Source organism: Zootermopsis nevadensis, unplaced genomic scaffold (genome assembly GCF_977971745.1).
Source record: "Zootermopsis nevadensis isolate Lab colony 2312 unplaced genomic scaffold, Znev_1.0 Znev_ptg000016l, whole genome shotgun sequence".
Lineage (NCBI taxonomy): Eukaryota > Metazoa > Arthropoda > Insecta > Blattodea > Termopsidae > Zootermopsis > Zootermopsis nevadensis.
The window spans coordinates 1,923,335-1,941,453 of NW_028259148.1; the positions used below are offsets into that span (position 1 = coordinate 1,923,335).

At 32.4% G+C, this 18,119-nt stretch overlaps 1 protein-coding gene across 6 annotated transcripts in view; it reads right to left on the reverse strand.

Moving 5' to 3' along the window:
* The window catches only part of Ten-a (Teneurin-a transmembrane protein), a 582,153-nt gene that overhangs the window by 22,230 nt on the left and 541,804 nt on the right, over window positions 1-18,119 (reverse strand). For 5 of the 6 annotated variants that reach the window (XM_087349368.1, XM_087349367.1, XM_022068027.2 and 2 more), the window contains 6 exons: window positions 17,624-17,770; window positions 16,957-17,164; window positions 12,376-12,402; window positions 4,046-4,165; window positions 2,924-3,108; window positions 149-324 (listed from right to left, as the gene is read on the reverse strand). In XM_087349368.1, coding sequence (XP_087205494.1) covers window positions 149-324; window positions 2,924-3,108; window positions 4,046-4,165; window positions 12,376-12,402; window positions 16,957-17,164; window positions 17,624-17,770 — 863 coding nt within the window. The remainder of the gene's footprint in view (window positions 1-148; window positions 325-2,923; window positions 3,109-4,045; window positions 4,166-12,375; window positions 12,403-16,956; window positions 17,165-17,623; window positions 17,771-18,119) is intronic. The other variant, XM_087349369.1, reaches the window with a different exon arrangement.

Sequence of the window (18,119 nt, forward strand, 5' to 3'; positions counted from 1 at the left end):
TCTGTCACATCCTTCATCACGCTATTACAATAACCGCTGGGCACACTGTTGCAACAACCTTGGATGCAACTGTAAAGATGTAAACAGTACCTCTGGAATCTTAGTGTACTCCAAATAATATACCCTTCCAATTTTGTTATGAACTAACCTGAGTCTCGGCAAAAACAAGGCTCTTCCCAGGCATTCCGCCTACTTTATCTGGCATCCATGTTGACATGACCACAGGATGCAGCATCTCATGATCATGATCCATGCACGGTCCATGCTCACCAGATGTTAAAAGACTGCTTGGAAAAACAGGCATACTTCCCCATGCCTGCAAAACTAAAAAAAAAAAAAAAAAATTCAATTCAATTAAAGGCGGGTAACACGATTTTCAACCTGTAAATGTACAGACAAGGCACCCACGTCAGCTGTTACAGAAACAACATTGACAGAATGGCTAACAAAGCATGGCATTAAAGTGATTAATACTTTAAAGAAAAGCAGAGCTTCTGCAACTTGTGAGAGAAATAATAACAATCTATATCTATCAACATTGACCTTACTGTAGTGCAAATCCTGCTTACTTCAGAGGATACGCCACTGACATAAAAATATAATCATTGCTCGATAAGCAATGAAGTATGAATTAAAGGTATGAAAAAAATGCAAATAAATGTGATAAAATACAACATAACTTATATCCACAATGATAACAAACTTGTGAATCTTAAAGTCTATCAACATATCCACTGGAACAATGAGAAAAGAACAAATTTTAACTAACAGACGAATTACACAAATGTGCAGTTAATCACCCACTGTACGAAACATAAATTATAAAATGTATCACCAATATGTAACGCTGTTGTACACACACACGCACACACACACAAAATTGTACGAAAATAAATACAAATATTAGCAGACGACAAAATATTAATCCAGAATAAGTAGGATAAAGCATAGACGTCTGTATTTTAGTTACATCACAATATGAGATCTTCTGAATAAGAAGTAAGGTTTCTAATCGCAAAACTGTAATGATCATTAAAGAGCTGTATAAAATCTAAGACACAATTGTATATCAAAAGATACAATGAAATACAGACCAAAAGGCTGGAGCATCATGGATGACTGATCAATGAAGCAGAAACGAGCAATACTGCTTACTCCGCAAACCTCGGAAGAATAATAAATAAACGCAAAACTACCCCTACAACTAAACATCTCCACATTCGGCTGGATGGAACAGAAAGTTCAGGTACAAGCTCTGACTGACTTTACTCTGAGACAAAGACGCTGAAACACCCATAAAATAGGCGACTCAACAGGCTTCAGAATTATTCTGGGGCAATGGTTAAATGTAAATAAAGAGATGAATATATAAATAAATAAATAAATAAATACATTACAAAGATCCACATACGTACAGCTAATTCTGTACAAATGCTTATTTAACAATCAGTGCTTCAAATATCTATTGATTCTAGCCTCACCTCTGGTGAATCTTGGAAGCTGCCACTGGTTTGTACTTCTTGAATAAACTGTTTAAAGTACAGAACACAAAATATATTTATTAAGAGAAACATGCATATGAAAAAAGAACAAAAAAGATTTCTGTGGTGTTACTGTAGCCCCTTGCATACCAGCGTATGCTCCTAGTTATCTGCAACGAGATATTCGACGCCAAACATAACCACAACAGAATTTTAAAGAAAGATTAAAACTAAGTTGGAACAATATACATATTATGTACTTCAAATCCTCATAAAACAAAAATGTATCAAGTCCTTAACCTTTCTGATATGGATAAAATAACCTAACGTGTTCTTATGTTGTCTGTACAAGTCTTAACATTTTCATACTATATGAAGTTTGCACATTTAAAAAAAAATATCAATAACTTGTATATACACATTTTTAATTTAAATTCCCTCCAATATTACTCAACGATGTATAGCGGACTGACTGCGGAACACCCTGTGTTTACCGCCTAACAACAAACGTTTCTGATAAACTCAGTTTTTCCAGAGTTTATTCGGTGCGTTTGACCATCACATAATGGCGGACGTGTTGAGTGTGAAATGCATAAATGAAGTTCAGTCTCTTAACTGTGCCTAATAAAGCAGGGTGTGACCGACCGTCTCATGCCGACATCAGTTAGCCATACTCACTCTCTTGCCTGCCGTATACTGCCACCATCATTAAGAGCGTCTCAATTATCTCATTCTTGCTTTAATGTGACTGCTGTCACTCAGAATACAATTATACGAGGGGCAGTCAAAAAGTTCCCGTAATTGTGGTATAGCACTGTAATGGTAGGACATATGGCAACGCTTACCTAATCACCTTCAAAGTAGGACCCTTGCGCACACACACACTTGCTCCATCGATCCTGCCATTCATGGAAGCACCGGCGGAAGGCTTCGTTTGGAATCTTCCGGAATTCGGCCGTCGCGTTCTACACCTCGCTGGTTATGCAGCAATTCCTCGCCGAGAAAAGCATTCCTGTCATCACCCAACCACCAGACTCTCCGGATCTCGCTCCGAGTGACTTCTGGCTGTTCCCTACTCTGAAAATGGGACTCAAGGGGACGCGTTTCGCAACCATGGAGGACATCAAATCGAATGCGACGGCCGAACTCCGGAAGATTCCAAACAAAGCCTTCCGCCTTCGTACGAATTCGTGGGGAAGATGATCAACTTCTGACCTCAGAACATTATACTTCTAATGTGCAAATTATACCAATGATCTCATCACGTAAATGAAAAGAGGAAACATTTCACTAAGGTTGCTTATTTTCTAAAAAAATTATAGACACAAAGGCATATTTTTGGATATGGCATAATTTTGGAATATCTTTTGCTGTTAAAAGTTTAGGATGCAATAATAAAATCATGCAGTATTCATTATGAATATTCTGATATGCAGCATTACCATAAGAGAGGCTGTTCCCTCCGTTGTCACGGTAGACGTCGGTATCATCACTAAGCTGCATAGCCACTGGTGGAAGCACGACAATTTGGTTCCACGGGACAAACACTGTGCGGGTCAAGGGTCGAAAAGGACTGCGCTGGAACTGCAAGGTCACAGCACCACCTCCATTCACCAAAACATCAAACCTGAACACATTAAATCATGTATTATAAGCATGTACGTACCACATCTGAAGGTATTTATAAATACTAATAATTATTGAAAGAAATGTTTAAATTTAAGTTTGCTATTACATCTCAATTTCATGACATTGCAGTATAGAAGACAAAATCAATGTTTTAAGTGTGAGGAAGATACGAGAATTATGATTCATGAAACTTCTAAACTGTAAAATGTCTGTTTCGTAAAGTATTCAAATCACAAAAATAGAGACAATAAGGAATTTATTTTATATGTAATTTGAAATAAAACACAGATATCAAGTTCATGATATTCAGAATGTTGAACTACTTTCGCTCCTTATAAAAAAGCTTGCTGCTATGTCATCCATGATAGTGAATTAGCACATAGGACCATATATACAAAGAGAATGTTCAGAATATTGTACGTTTCTGTCTCAAATTTTATTTAAATCTTATTTTATGTTTTAGCATGGCACATGTAATGGCACTAAAGAGAAAATAAACAAATATTAAGATTGTTTAACACAGTAACTAAATAATATATGCAAGTTTTAAAATAAAGCAGGATTATATCCTATCACAGATCGATCTACTTTAAGCACTACTCCCTATCATAAAAGTTTGTCCCACTATACGCCATGTAGGCGCTTGGGGGGAGTGGAGGTATAGCTCCTCTCTTTCTTGACCTCTGCACTAGATGGGGGTGAGTGGTCAGCATCACGCCCCGGCGGGCTTTATGCCCGGGAAAGGACCCCGGTGCCCATTGTAGAGGAGGCTGGGTGGGCCCCAGAGCCGGTCTGGACGCAGAGGCTAGAGGAAAAATCCTCCGCCCCCGTCAGGGATCAAACCCCGGTCGTCCAGCCCGTAGCTAGTCACTATACTGACTTAGATACCCCAGCTCATACTTCCTATCATAAAAATACAAAAACAGTGAACTTACCATCCCCCTGCTCGAGTAAGTGTGAAGCCAAACCTGGAATCTCTATCCACACTGACACGGATGCCAACAATACCAAGCCCCTGTGGGGTCACCACCTGTCCTCTCATGACTGACACTCGGCTAAAGAGAGACAACAGACATATCCATATAGCGTAGGTAAAGGAGGTTGGAATCATGGAATGTTTGGTTGCAGACGAACAGAGGAAGAACATATCATTGAATTTAAGTAACTATTCACTGCAAATCTTCCTGGTATTGTACTTCATAATCAATATAATAATCTAAGTAATTATTTAAACTGAAAATTATCTGTCAGCATACTCAATATATACTGCTGCAAAAATATATGATTTATTTCTTTCAAGATCTGAATACATGGCTTCTATGGATAAAACTTCATATTTGTACATCAACTGAACAGCAGAGAAATAATTTAATTTTATTGGTTATTACAAATTATTACATGTATTTCAGTTTTGTTATTGGTTTAGCAAATTATAATCAGGAAACTCTGCAGTGATTCAGTTTGAACTGTTGGTTTTTGAAGATTCTTTCTCTAAGTTACCAATAATACAATGCAGCGAATAACAGAGGTGTCAAAGTGAAGATTGCCAAATGAAAACAGTTTAAATTACAAAAATATCTTCATTATGTACAAAATAAAAATGAATTATTTGCAAGGAAATTCAGAAATTTTGAACTGTCATACTTGCAAAACATGTTACCAGGTAACAAAATGAGATCTGGTACGTACTATACACAAACTGTTATAAAAACTTAATTATTTCAATAACGTTACAAACAATTAATTTCTTTGATAAATCCATATCTTGAAATAAATTTAACCAAATCAATATTTTTTGATAAACTAACCTAATTTTGTAATGACACATTTCTGAATACAGAACATTTCAAACTGCATTGCTCAAAATCAACAAACTTCATTAATTCTTTCCATGACAAAGTTTTATGAGCGATGGTACAAAAATTACTAATATTTGTGTCTGACATATCTGGATGTAAAAGACCAGTATTTGATACCGTTTACTGAAAATTAATATCAAATTATTTACTTTACTCTGAAATAAAATGTTGGCATCAAATATCATATATTAAACTAATTAAAAATTAACATTCTATGCAATAAAATGTTTCATGTAACAAGAATCTTCAAAAACCAGACCAACGATAAGCTGACAGTAAACCCAGGCTTTAAGATCTCTTCAGTAAAAGCATTTTAATATAATTATTCTCTTAATCAGTTTTCTGACAATGAATGGAATTTCATTGCAGTAATATAGTGCAGTAATCAGGCAACCTTTCATGCAAATATTAAAAACTATTATATTTTACACTACATCATGCAGAAGAAAATGTTACAATATGTGTACTAATAAGATATAAAGGCATCCTGTTAACCAATTCTCTTGCTGTGTTTGTGTGTCCTTTGTAAGTCTGCACCATTGTTTCTTGAAGAATATTCTGAAATATCTTGAGAAACAATCATGTACACAGATGAATAAAAAGGTGACTGAATTTTTATATAATCAAAGAGGCTGAAGGAATGTATAAACTTCCTCCAAACTGCATTGATTCCAAGTCTGTACGCTTTCAAAATTCAAGGAGTTTCCAATAAGAAACGCAATAAAAATTAAAAAAGTAAATACTGAACTATCCTGGAATAAAATATTATAATTTGCAAGTTACAGTTAATAATAATTACTTCCTTAATTTAACCTTTTGGCTATTCCTTAAAAGTTATTTTTTGGACGTATTCCCTGTGATAATTACAAATGAAAAATTTTGTAAGGGCTAAACGAAATTAATGGAACTTACATTTTATTTAACTGATAATACTATAATTCCTCTGAAGCAAGTTCTGTAAAGTAATCTGTCTGAAAGTCTAGATAACGATGCAGATATCTGACAGTAGTATTATATGTAGGATCCAATTTTGCAAAGTTCTCTTAAAAAACAGACTGGTTGTCCCCTAAAAGGGCCAGTTTTTTTTTATTTCTACCTCCCTCTCTCTCCCTTGCTATTTCCCTACATGAAGACTTGCCATTGGTCATGACCGTACCCTCCTTACTCCTCTACTCGGACTGGCCAATTGCCAATTCCCCCCTAGCTTAGCCCAGATTCTATATAAACTATAAACTTATAAACTTTCCAATGCTCCCCACCACCTGCACACGGAGATGATATTTCTCCGAAATGAAAGTTTCTACCTACGAGTCCACAAGGCATCACAACCCACAAGAACAACATTCCTGAAATAATTCCAAATATTTTAAGAAACCTAGCAATTCTTTCCTTACAATAAACTGAAATAACACTATTTACAATGATTATCCAATCAGTGCTCTCAGTATATGACCAATACTTGCTTAACTACAACGACACTGAAGCAATAAATTTCTTCTAACAACGATTAGCAAAACCCATCTATTACAAACTAAAATGTGTCAAAATTTTGTTTCACTTGAAAAGACGCACGTTCCCGCAAAATTATGTTATAAAAGCCATCTTCATTCTAAAGATAAATTAATCCAAAACTTATTTAGTGTCTAACAGAATTACTCATGTCTACTACTCCCATAAATAGTCTCTGAAGGCATAAAATAAATTACGGACAGTAAAATCATATTTTACTGTCAACGTGACGTTTGTTACAGCACAGCGTAAAAAAAGTACCACATGGTAAAGTACACAAACTTAAAAGGAGATGATTTTAACATTAACTACAGATAACTAAAATAGTGAGTATGTAACATGATCTATGCTACGACTTGTCATCTACAGAGAAAAGAAAAGAATTCCATTAACCATTTAGTTCTAAATGCAATAACAGGCAAGAGAAAGTACTTTGGTCAGTTTAAACACTCTTTATCTACCCAAGGAATGGAAAATAAATTAACTAGACCGGCAGAGTCCCCACTTAATGGTACCTGCGCCTTGTCGTGGTGGTGGGGCTTGAGTACCTCAGTGACCCCAAGAGCTACTGGTAGGGCCTCCCTAGCCAGATTTTCGAGGGGGAGAGGTACCCTGGTCCTCCAGGTTGGGGGTTGGTCGCAAGGCCAACAACCTTGCGCCGTAAAAAGGAAGATGTTTCGAAACCTCGATCAAAGCCTCGGACAGACGGGCCTATAGAGGACCGAATGGAAGAGGAGAATCGAGGAGGCCATGGACCGAATACGGACCGGAGAGCCATAGAAGAAGAAGACTGGCAGAGTGAGATTAAAGTTATACATTTCACGATGACTTCTTCAGGTTATTTGCTCACTCACATATTAAATGATGTTTTACAACTTGAATAATTCTGTGCTAAAGATGTCCAGATGTACAAAAATAGATTCATTAGTAAAATTAGTAAAAATTCAGGACACATCTGGGTGACAGAGCAGTTCTACCAATAATACATTCTACTTATCCCATAGAACAGAATTTGTAAAGTTGCAATTAAACTGTGTCTTGTTTTTTTTTTTTTTTCCAGAGATCTTAAAGCAATGAAATCACTGTCAATGTAAACATTTGGATATTGTTATAATAAATTGTAATTATTAATGGAATATTAAGAAAATTATACACATTGAAACACACATATAATTTAAAAATGTAATATAGAAACAATACTGACTTTAAAATATGGGACAGGCACCAACTTTTCAATTCAACAGACAAATGAAGGTAAACATTACAACTGAATGCAACTGATAAAACACACGAGATCAATGGTTTAATTAGAAACCAAAGCACTCCTTCAAAATATTTACTCATTCGTTACTGTCTTATTATGCAAATGATGCAGAAAATTGTCTTTCTAATATTCAGTAATAAGTATAATAAATTACAGTAATAAATACATGTACTATGAGGAATCCCAAAATTTACTTTCCTGTAAACATCCAAATTTCTTTGTCATTATAATACACTCCTTATATTACGTATGAGAAAAAATTAATAAAAAACATGTTGCCAATAATACTCGAGCAATGTAAAGGACCAGGCCGATTCTTTCCACAACAGGCCACTCCTGGCCCATGGACCATATTTCACACCCCCCCGGAATGTAATATCATGAATCTATTTCCTATAATTATCAAGACAGTTTTTTTCTTAATTCACAGTTCCATTATTCAATTCAATTCATTTATTTATTATCCCAAAGAATATAGTATAGTGTGAATGTTCACATGCTGTACTAAACTTACACTACCTTATAAGACGAAATGTAAAACTTGGTATGCTGGTGTGTAAGAGATTTAAATTTAGGATTATCAAGTTAAAATCTTGAGCCTACGCGTCAGATTTAATTTCTAGATATCTGCCAGTCACTGCTGATTTGATGAGATTTGTGGATTCAATTATATCATAATGAGAACTTCAGGTTTTAATCACTGGCACATCATACGTCAAACATTTGCGTGATAAACACAACAACATACTACAGAATAAATTTGTTATAACTTCTACCTTAAACGTATGGTAATATTGGAAATGTTATGAATTACCTTGAATGCCAATGAAAGTACTATTATGTGACAGCATTAAATAATATAGTCGCCTAAACCCATAATGTAACTTGCAAACTTTAATATTTCTTATACCTTGATATATTTCAGATAAGGGCAGACTTCAGTGTTACCTGTTTTCATACAAGGGTTGGAATGGTAAAAAGATATGAGGCGAAGAGCTACCGATTATGATATAAACGTATTAGACAATTTCTGTAGAGTCACAACTGAACTAAAACCAGTTAACTATTCCAGTATCGTCTGTTTTTTATCTACTTAATTTAAATTAACTTTGGAGAGGTGGAACACAAACTAATTTTCCATATCAAAATAAAATAACATTAAAACACAGTATATTAAACTGTGTTCTTATTTCAAAAGTACATTTATTTCATGAAATAATAATTAAAATTATATTTTAAAATATTTTTTTATGTTTATTTGTTTTTGCCTTTATGGCATATCCTCTGAGAAATTTGATTATTTCAATTTCATCTAAGCGTTACCTCAAAAGCACAGCATTTGTTACACATCTATCAAATATACTATATATATATGATGAATATTTTTTTGAATATATTATGAAAAACTTAAAGTGAAAATGTTTTTAGTGTAAAAGTCATTCTTATAAATAAATTTAAAAAATGTACTTTGATATAAAAATGTTATAGTTTGGGTCGATATTTCTACAAATAATTCTACAATTTTGCAACAGATAGCATTGTTGGTGCCTATCCCAGGTAAAGAGAAAATTTTTGGCATGCTGAATTACTGTGGCAAAAAACTGTGATACACAAAAGCAAGAAATCTGCAGAAAAAATAAGTGCTTTGCAGTGCAAAATGTTGTTGGAAAGTCAATAAATTAATTTTATAATGCATTACTATAGCAATAATATTTTGTCAACATTTCTTAATTTATATCATTTTTTAAAATAAACTTCTGCAATATAGAAGGAGTAATTGAAGGGGTCCAAGCATCCCAAAACAGAAATACTGGGTACTGTAAAATTACTATCACAAAAACAAATGAGCAAACTATTTTCTTTCAGAACAAGTATTTTTATGTAATGTTTTATGTTAAATCACACTTTTTTGGAATCACTAAAGAAATGAAGTTAAAAGCACTTTTCTCATACAACTATTATTATTATTTTCATCGTCATCTCTATAAAAGTGGAAGTTACATTTCTTCAAAGAAATGCCTGACACCAAGATAAAGTTGTTTCAAAGGAATATTTTTAGATTACTTCTTGAAGTGTAAACTCTTGAAGAATTGAGCTAGCAGACACAATAATACTCCTATAACTCACAGATGACAGCTGAAATAACATGTCATAAGATATATTTTTAAAAATAGCAATTCTTATTGGACAGACCTTTGCATATTTGAAACCTTTACAAATCCTTCAATTACTCCTAAAAATTCAGAGTAGTAAGTCTGTAACTCGTGTTTCTTAGAGGGGAAGAAAACACATAACCAAGCATTATCATAAAACTACTGTGAAAATAAATAACACACTTAAGAAACATCAATGTTGAAGTGTATAGAAAAAAGTGACTTATTACAAATGCAATAAGAAAAGTACTAGTTTTCGTTTAAAATACTGTGAATGTTGTGAATGAAGGGACAAAATGGATAGGTAAAGGTTAGGTTATAATGTGACAAGTAAGGTTAGGTACGGAACGGAAAGGAGAGGTTAGGACAAGGACGAATGACAGAGCTGGATCGGGAGCCTGGGTATGACAGAGTAACAATGATAGACGCAGACAAAGGACAGGGAAAAATTCAAGATGGCTACACTTGCCAAAAACAGGTTAAAACTGTTCAGTTTCTTGAATTTGTGGTTTCAATGTTTTTTTCTTTTTACAAATTAAAATTATAATATGAAAAATCAACAAAAAAACACACACAACACGTTACAAAGAACTTGGACTGACAAGACAGTGCAACGAACGAACGACACACTAACACAGAGATGGTTCATTGATTGTTCAGAATTAAAAACAAAGAACATGAAGTCAAATAAAAAGAATTGAGACAGAAGACTTGTGATTCATATATAAATGGTTTCTACACAATATAAGACAAAACCGCTAGACTGGGTGGTATGTAAGTAACATAAATACAGTTCCAATATTAGTAGCATGTAACTCTTCTCTGTATACTAAAAATACAAAAGAACTGTACAAATAATATGTGCTCATGTATAATTCGAAATTCTTCAAGCAATGACTTTACTAAATCCAATAAAAACCCCACTGAACTAATAATAGGAACAAACTATTTATTTATGTCTTGGTAATTTTTCACGTGCATTAAAAATGATCACAGACCTAAAAAAATGAGAGACTGAGAATTCGGTTACAACTTCTGAGATCTCGTACATACATCATAGCAGTTTCCTTTAACAATTAATTAATCAGAAAGTCAAAATTGACAGGGCATAAAAGAAAACTTTCGAAAGCACAGATGATCTTTGTGGTTTTGAAAATTTAATTACAATATACTGAAATACACTGTTATTTTGTCTCCAAAGTGTGGTAAGACTGCACAAAATCTTTCTTTCTCCTTAATAATTTAATAGGCTGTGATAAAATCTAAAAATTAATTTGTAAAATGACATACCAATTATATAATTTTGAAGAGCCATATGATTTAAATATAAATTATTGTTATAATAATATTAATCCTAGCTAAGAATGTTTTGTGGCACATAATTTTCAAGTATGTTCTTTATAAGATTTAGAAGACAGACAATGTTCTTTAAAATAACTATAAAACGTTAAATTTATATTCCTATAACCCGCCAATATTAGTTTTAAAATTAATTTATTTGTAGAGTTTGAATGAAATGGATAGAGAACCCAGTGGTATGCCTAGTATTGTGTAGCTATTACAACAGAATTTACAATTTTGATATGAAAATAAATTTTCTGTACATACTTAATTTTATTAAATTATATCACAAATTCAAAGAAACAAAGAACAAAAGCAAAAAATCTGATGTACTGTAACACCATTTTTAAAATAATTCTGTGTAATAATCAAACCACTCTATATATAAAACTGTTTCAATATGACACACATTCAAGTACATTTTTAATTCAGCGTAATATGAATAAATTATCATTACTTTGTAAGTTCTTATCATATTTATTAGGTTCAATATTAAAATTTGCTGACTGCATGAATAACAGCGTTTGTCTCAAAAACCAAAATGCTACCAAAAATAAACTGCACTTTACTAATTTCTTTTTAAAACTGCTAAGATGATTTCAGATATAAACATGAACTGCCCTTACTTTTATCTCTTTAATTCTTTTCTAAAAATAAGTAAATATTAAAGGATACAGACAGTTTTTATAAATAAAATAAATTTTAACGGCATACCAATTCCTTGAATGTGTGTAACAAAAATAATGATAAACAGAGAAGTAACTGCATTAAACCAGAGTTAATGCTTTTAGAAGCAGCGAAAGAATGTCATTAACTGTCCTTGAAAGCTATTTCCACTTTGTAAATAAGCTCTAAGGACTCGAGACTTCTTTAAGCCTCCTACCGCCAAACTCTGGTAATGCCTAGCTCTTGACTGTCACAGACTATGCATTTTTTGGATACCCATTTGGGTCTCTTTTGTGTAGGAAATAAAAAAATAAATAAAAGACAGAATTTTTATGAAGGAATTATGTAAAAAGTATACTTTTAATAGACAAAAATTAAAATTCATATAGTTTCTTTTGTTAATTTTCTGAAACTTTTGATATTTCTGACAGTAAATAAGTATTAATATGACATTATGGTTGGGACCAACTTACCGCGGAGTAAATGAGTTCCAGAACTGACTACAATGCGGGGGAAGTAATGAGAAGAAGAGGACGTTACGAACCACGCAAGAAAGCAAAAAATTATGAATTACGAATTATGAGATACGTGAAAATAAACAGAACTCTTCCAGCATATTGTAGCACAAAGCATTCATGAAGTAAAACTATTGAATAAATATTAGGCACTTGTGGCATTAAAAACAAGAGATCATCTAATATATTTGATAGTCATTATCTGCTGTTTTAAACCATTTATAATGAAACTGTCAACATCATTTTATGATACTTATAATATATATATATATACATTTAGAACTATAACGTTATAAATTTATAAATAAAATAATTTATGTTCTTGAATATAAAAATGCTAATAATTGCATTACATAGATCCTTTGTATTTTATTTAATGTGACACATATACAAATTCTTAAACTCACTTATATGTGCAGTAAATAATACAATTATTTTTCACCTATTAAATACTTGATTTTGTTCATGAATACTTTGGCTATGGCTGGCATTTCAACAAACGGAAGAATCACAAGAGGCACGCTCACACACACGCACGCACACATCACACATGTAAAAAAGTATTGCAAAATAGCAACAGACGCACAAATACACAAAACAGACGCACACAAAGACACAGATTTTTTTTTCTTCAAATCAAATGGTATAACTACATGACAGACACAAGTACGGCTTTTAGTAGATTTGTTGATGAAAAAACTTAAGAGGAGGAATTCACAAATAAACAGCGATCTGAACGAGTACACAAGTTACTACACACATATTCTATAGACAAACAGAATATGAACATTCTTCATATTTCAAAGTTACCTTCTTTCCTTAACGAATATGTATATTACAAAATGTAATAGAAAAGTAACAAAAATGATTTTGAATAAAATGAGGTATCATTAAAAAATGGTAACTTGTGTCTACCATATAAAATCCTTATAAATAATTATTCTGAAGGTAATCATTTCTTTTCTACAGCTTCCATTTGATATTATTTTTAAAATGTTTCACTTTTTCTAGTTCCTTTCTCCACAGATTTAATTTCCACATTGACTTGTTTGTTGTATTCAAGCTTCATTAAATTAAATCAGTTTTTAAAAAAATGTTTTTAACAGATAAAAGGAAGAAATATAAATGAAAATTACAGCAAAACTTTCTTTCCCCTTTTAAAGAAGAAAATCTGTTAAGAAATGAAATGGCATAGAAAAACAGAGTGAAACATAAGAGGCAATGCAATAAAATTATATAACAGCTCAGAAATTTCACACTGGAAAGTGGCCTTCTTTTAGAATTCATTTTTAATATTATTACTTAGCTTTAGTGATGTGCAGGAATTCACTGAATGAAACAAATTGATGTCAATCAATAACAAGGAATGTAAGAACAGGAAAAAATAGCACGTAAATTGTCAAATTAACAAGCGACGGGCGACATGTTTTTTTCTTTTTAAATATGTTTACAAATTTTGATATGAAGTACCAAATTAAAACATCCGATTCTGACAGGAGCATCAATTTTAAGGCCGATAACATATATCACAAAGGGTAAAATTTATTCTGTTACGAACATTTAAATTTACATAAGCAAGCCTTTGATTCCTGGGAAGGTGTAATTTTGAAAAAAAAGTATATAATGTAAATGTAAATGTGAATCCTGCATAATTTTAAAAATGTAATGCCTTGAGACAGCCTATAATATCATCCAGTAAGCCACATTTATTATAACGGCTCTCATAGTCCATACGGGACAAATCAAATAAATAGCAAGTGTGATTATAAAATTCACAACTTAATGAACTTATGTATGAATAATCTAATGAATGAGAGAAAAAGACACACACACATGTTAAGGGTCAACACTAGACAAAAGACACTTTGTTGGGGCTATGACCAGGTCCTGCTATTAATAAATACCGAGCACGATGCATGTTTCGCAAAGTGCCCATCAGATAACTTCACCACGTGAACATTTAACATAAATGAACCAAAACATTTGGAAATTTGTAATGCACCAACTACATAAATTGCATTCATACTAAAGAGAGAATTATCACGTTTGTACAAATTAGACGGTCTGACATGCGGAATATATTAATATAATTTTTTAATTCAAAATTAAAACCACGTGTACATTTTTTTTTTTGCATTTCGGAGTTATATTTAGCATGATTTGTCTGGTACAACAATAACGCACAACATCAAACGTACTCAGATAATGCACAACAATAATGCACAGAATCCACCAACAACGACAAATAATTCTTAATTCCAAGAAACTTCAGTATTATGAGTTAATTTTAACAAATGCAGCTTAAATCTCTCATCACATCTGATTGGGTCACTTGCTTAACACAGAATAAATAAATATTCAGAATTATTTGAAGACCTTCACAAATGCACGAAACTGATAAATACGTTGTTTTCTAATTTGTCTCGGTCACTTAAACTTAAAGAAAATTGTCAATGTTTATAAAATGGCTTTAATATTTGCATTTATAATTTTACTGTGACTGAACTATATTATTAAAAATGGAAATAATAAGTATTTTACAGTGCCAGAAATGTGATACACATTAAAAAATAAATATGTCAACAACAACTTACTAATATTTAAAATAGAATATTTCTTTTCCACATAATTTTCTGATAAAAAATTCCTGTATGATAATGTGACTCACATAAGAGCCAAATACTTAATTATATAATTATGAAATTCTAAATAATATAATATATTCATAGTTTGATATATATTTTCATAAAAATAGTCCACTCGTCATATATATTTACCAATTATTTTGTATTTCTAATTATATTCTTTTTAAATTTTTATTAGAAGGATTTGAGGTTTTCACAGCAGAAAGTCTGACAGAAGTTTACTGACGTTTCAGACATACTTGTTACTTCCATCATCAGGGCTATTAGTTTCCCTGATGATGATTAAAATTTAAATTGTTTCTGTTCATAATTATTCATGACCTTAAGGCTCTTGAATAAATACACAAAAAATTTCTATATGCGTTAGTTACGTTGCAACCATTCAACTTTATAATAATTCTTTCTGAATGACGACGGGTCTTTCTCAAATGAAACTAACTCGACAGCGATAGTGGGACATCATTCTGAATGTTTATTTATGCTTTGCATGTTCAATTTACTAATATTTCATCCTGAAAAATGATTCAATACACTGAATTATCTTTGTCTTTCAAACACAAGAGCAACGAGACCAGAATTTTTGGGAATTACATACGTAACATTAAACACGTACGCCTAAATAATAAAGTCATAATTGAAACCATAAATGTAAATAAATATTAGCGTATCGCATTATCGAAGCAAGATATGCGACAAAAATAAATTTATAGTTCACGCTAACTTTTAGGACAAGCAAAGTAGTATGACGCTTGAAATAATTGACTTGTAAGGATTATAAATTATAAATCTTGACTAAAAATGAAAAATTTTTGAAAGACAAAAACAGATGTAGCATTTTCAGGACGAAACACGGTAAAGATGATGTAATGGTTTTCAATATCAGGACCTGAGAATAGGGGAGTACAAAGGGGGAGGATCATTATGAAATCTTGGTATTTTTCAATATAGTAGGGTGCTAGTAAGAAACTGTTTCAATAAAAAACAAAAACAAAAAACAAAGAAAAAGCTACAGAATATTTAACCAAATCCAAACAAAGCTAGTAAGTCACTGGAAGGCAGTTTATAGTTTCATTATGAAATTAGAAAATAAAATGTGACAATATGTAAATTAAACACGTACATAAATCGGTAAAGATGGAGTTGCAATTACGAAACGACTAATACGACTGTAAGTTCAAAATCATTAAACATTTAACTTAAAAATATTAGCATTCATATTTCAATTTTTTTTTGTGTGTATAATTTTGTTTTCTGATATTTTGAAAAATTTAAATACTCACACGATGATGCTACCGGTTGCTTAAAATACGAACGTTTGCACAGAATTATGATTTGCGTTTCGACTAATATATTTTTAAGAATTCCCTATCTGAACAATCTCTATAATGTCTTTAATATTTCGCAAGTTATATAATAAATTTGGCTTCATTTTTGTAACAGACGCACAATTACATCGTATTTTTATGATACATTTTGTTTTATAAACAGTAATATATTTTGGGATTATTAAATTCCTAATTTTATATTATATTCTTTTAAAATGCACAATTTCCATAGAACAGGGGGGGGGGGGGGACATAAAGGCTTACGACATACAAAATTTTGCATGATAATTTCCATAACAGACCTGGATAAATACCAATTGTGGAAAAAATTCCTTAAATTGTGGTCCAAAACGATTTTGGATGTAATGAAACTCCATATTTACCAAAAAAAATGAATACATGTTCTCCATAAACCACCTTAAAATTTGCCTGTTATTAAAGAACAACCCAAAGAAACAAAAACAAAAACAAAAAGTTAATGGTGAGACAGTATTTCTTGTATATAAATAATAACATAACTGCAGTAGTCAACAAATCGAAATGAGTTATAATTGAAGTTGCGTTCCTACCTTTCGCTGTATTCATCCATGTGAGCATAACTCTGAACACTGTTCTCCTCAATAAGGAACTTAACTCTCTGATAGAAGGAAGCCGTGACTGACGGCGGCTGTTTCCGCAACAGTACCTCGACGGGATCGTTGGACGCCAGACACATTATGTGGTCCTTGCAAGACGGATGCGAACAGCATTCGCTGTCCGAACAATCGATCATCCCATCTGTTCCAAGAACACAGATATAACTTAAAGTGAACACGACGCAATTTAAAATAAATGTTTTCATCGACTATTTTTGGAATTTTTGTGCGCTAATATCCAAAACCATGATCCTGACTTGATAACCTTCCCTACGTAATCTTACCAACTTAAATATCATTCAAGGGATTGATTTTTAAGAGAATGAGTTCTGAGCGTGAGGTATATACAAGAAAAATTCAATAACGTCCTCTCGTAAATCATGAAAAATGATAATGGATCTATATGAATAAAATATGAACCTGACAGACAAATTTCAGCTTTGGTCTTCTATAATTTGAAATCACACAAATTCACTACATAGTTTAGGGTAAAATATAAGCAGACTAAAACTATCTTTTACAGAGAAATAGCGATTAGTTTTATTACGTACACGTGACAGTATTTAGCTGGAAATAAATTGGAAGGTATTACGATTCTCACCTTCATCATTGTCTATTTCATCGTTGCATTTTATTTCTAGGCGAATGCTGCAGTCGAGACCAGCCCAGCCATCCGAACACACGCAGCGGTACTCTCCATCCTGAAGGGCGCAGGTTCCGTGCCGGTTGCACGCACTCTTACACCCAGCTAATAACACGTAACATTTTAATGTCCCTCCTTTAGTTAAGATGAGCGAGCGACGAGCGTATGAAGTGGAATTATAGGAAATGACTACAAAATACATGGAGTCAAAGTCTAGCGAGCAGGCTCGAAGTGTAAGTGTTCGAACTGACTTTTAATACACGATAAAAGTTAAGTGAAAATAAATGTAAATCTTTTCGCAGTTCTAAGAGCACAATGATATCTCTACGTGACCAATATAATTCAAGCACTTTCATACCAAATTTTACAAAAAATTAATCTCTGTAAATAAGTGATCATATAAGAAAAATTAAATAAAATTGGTAAAATATTCAAAGGTAATACATATAATTAC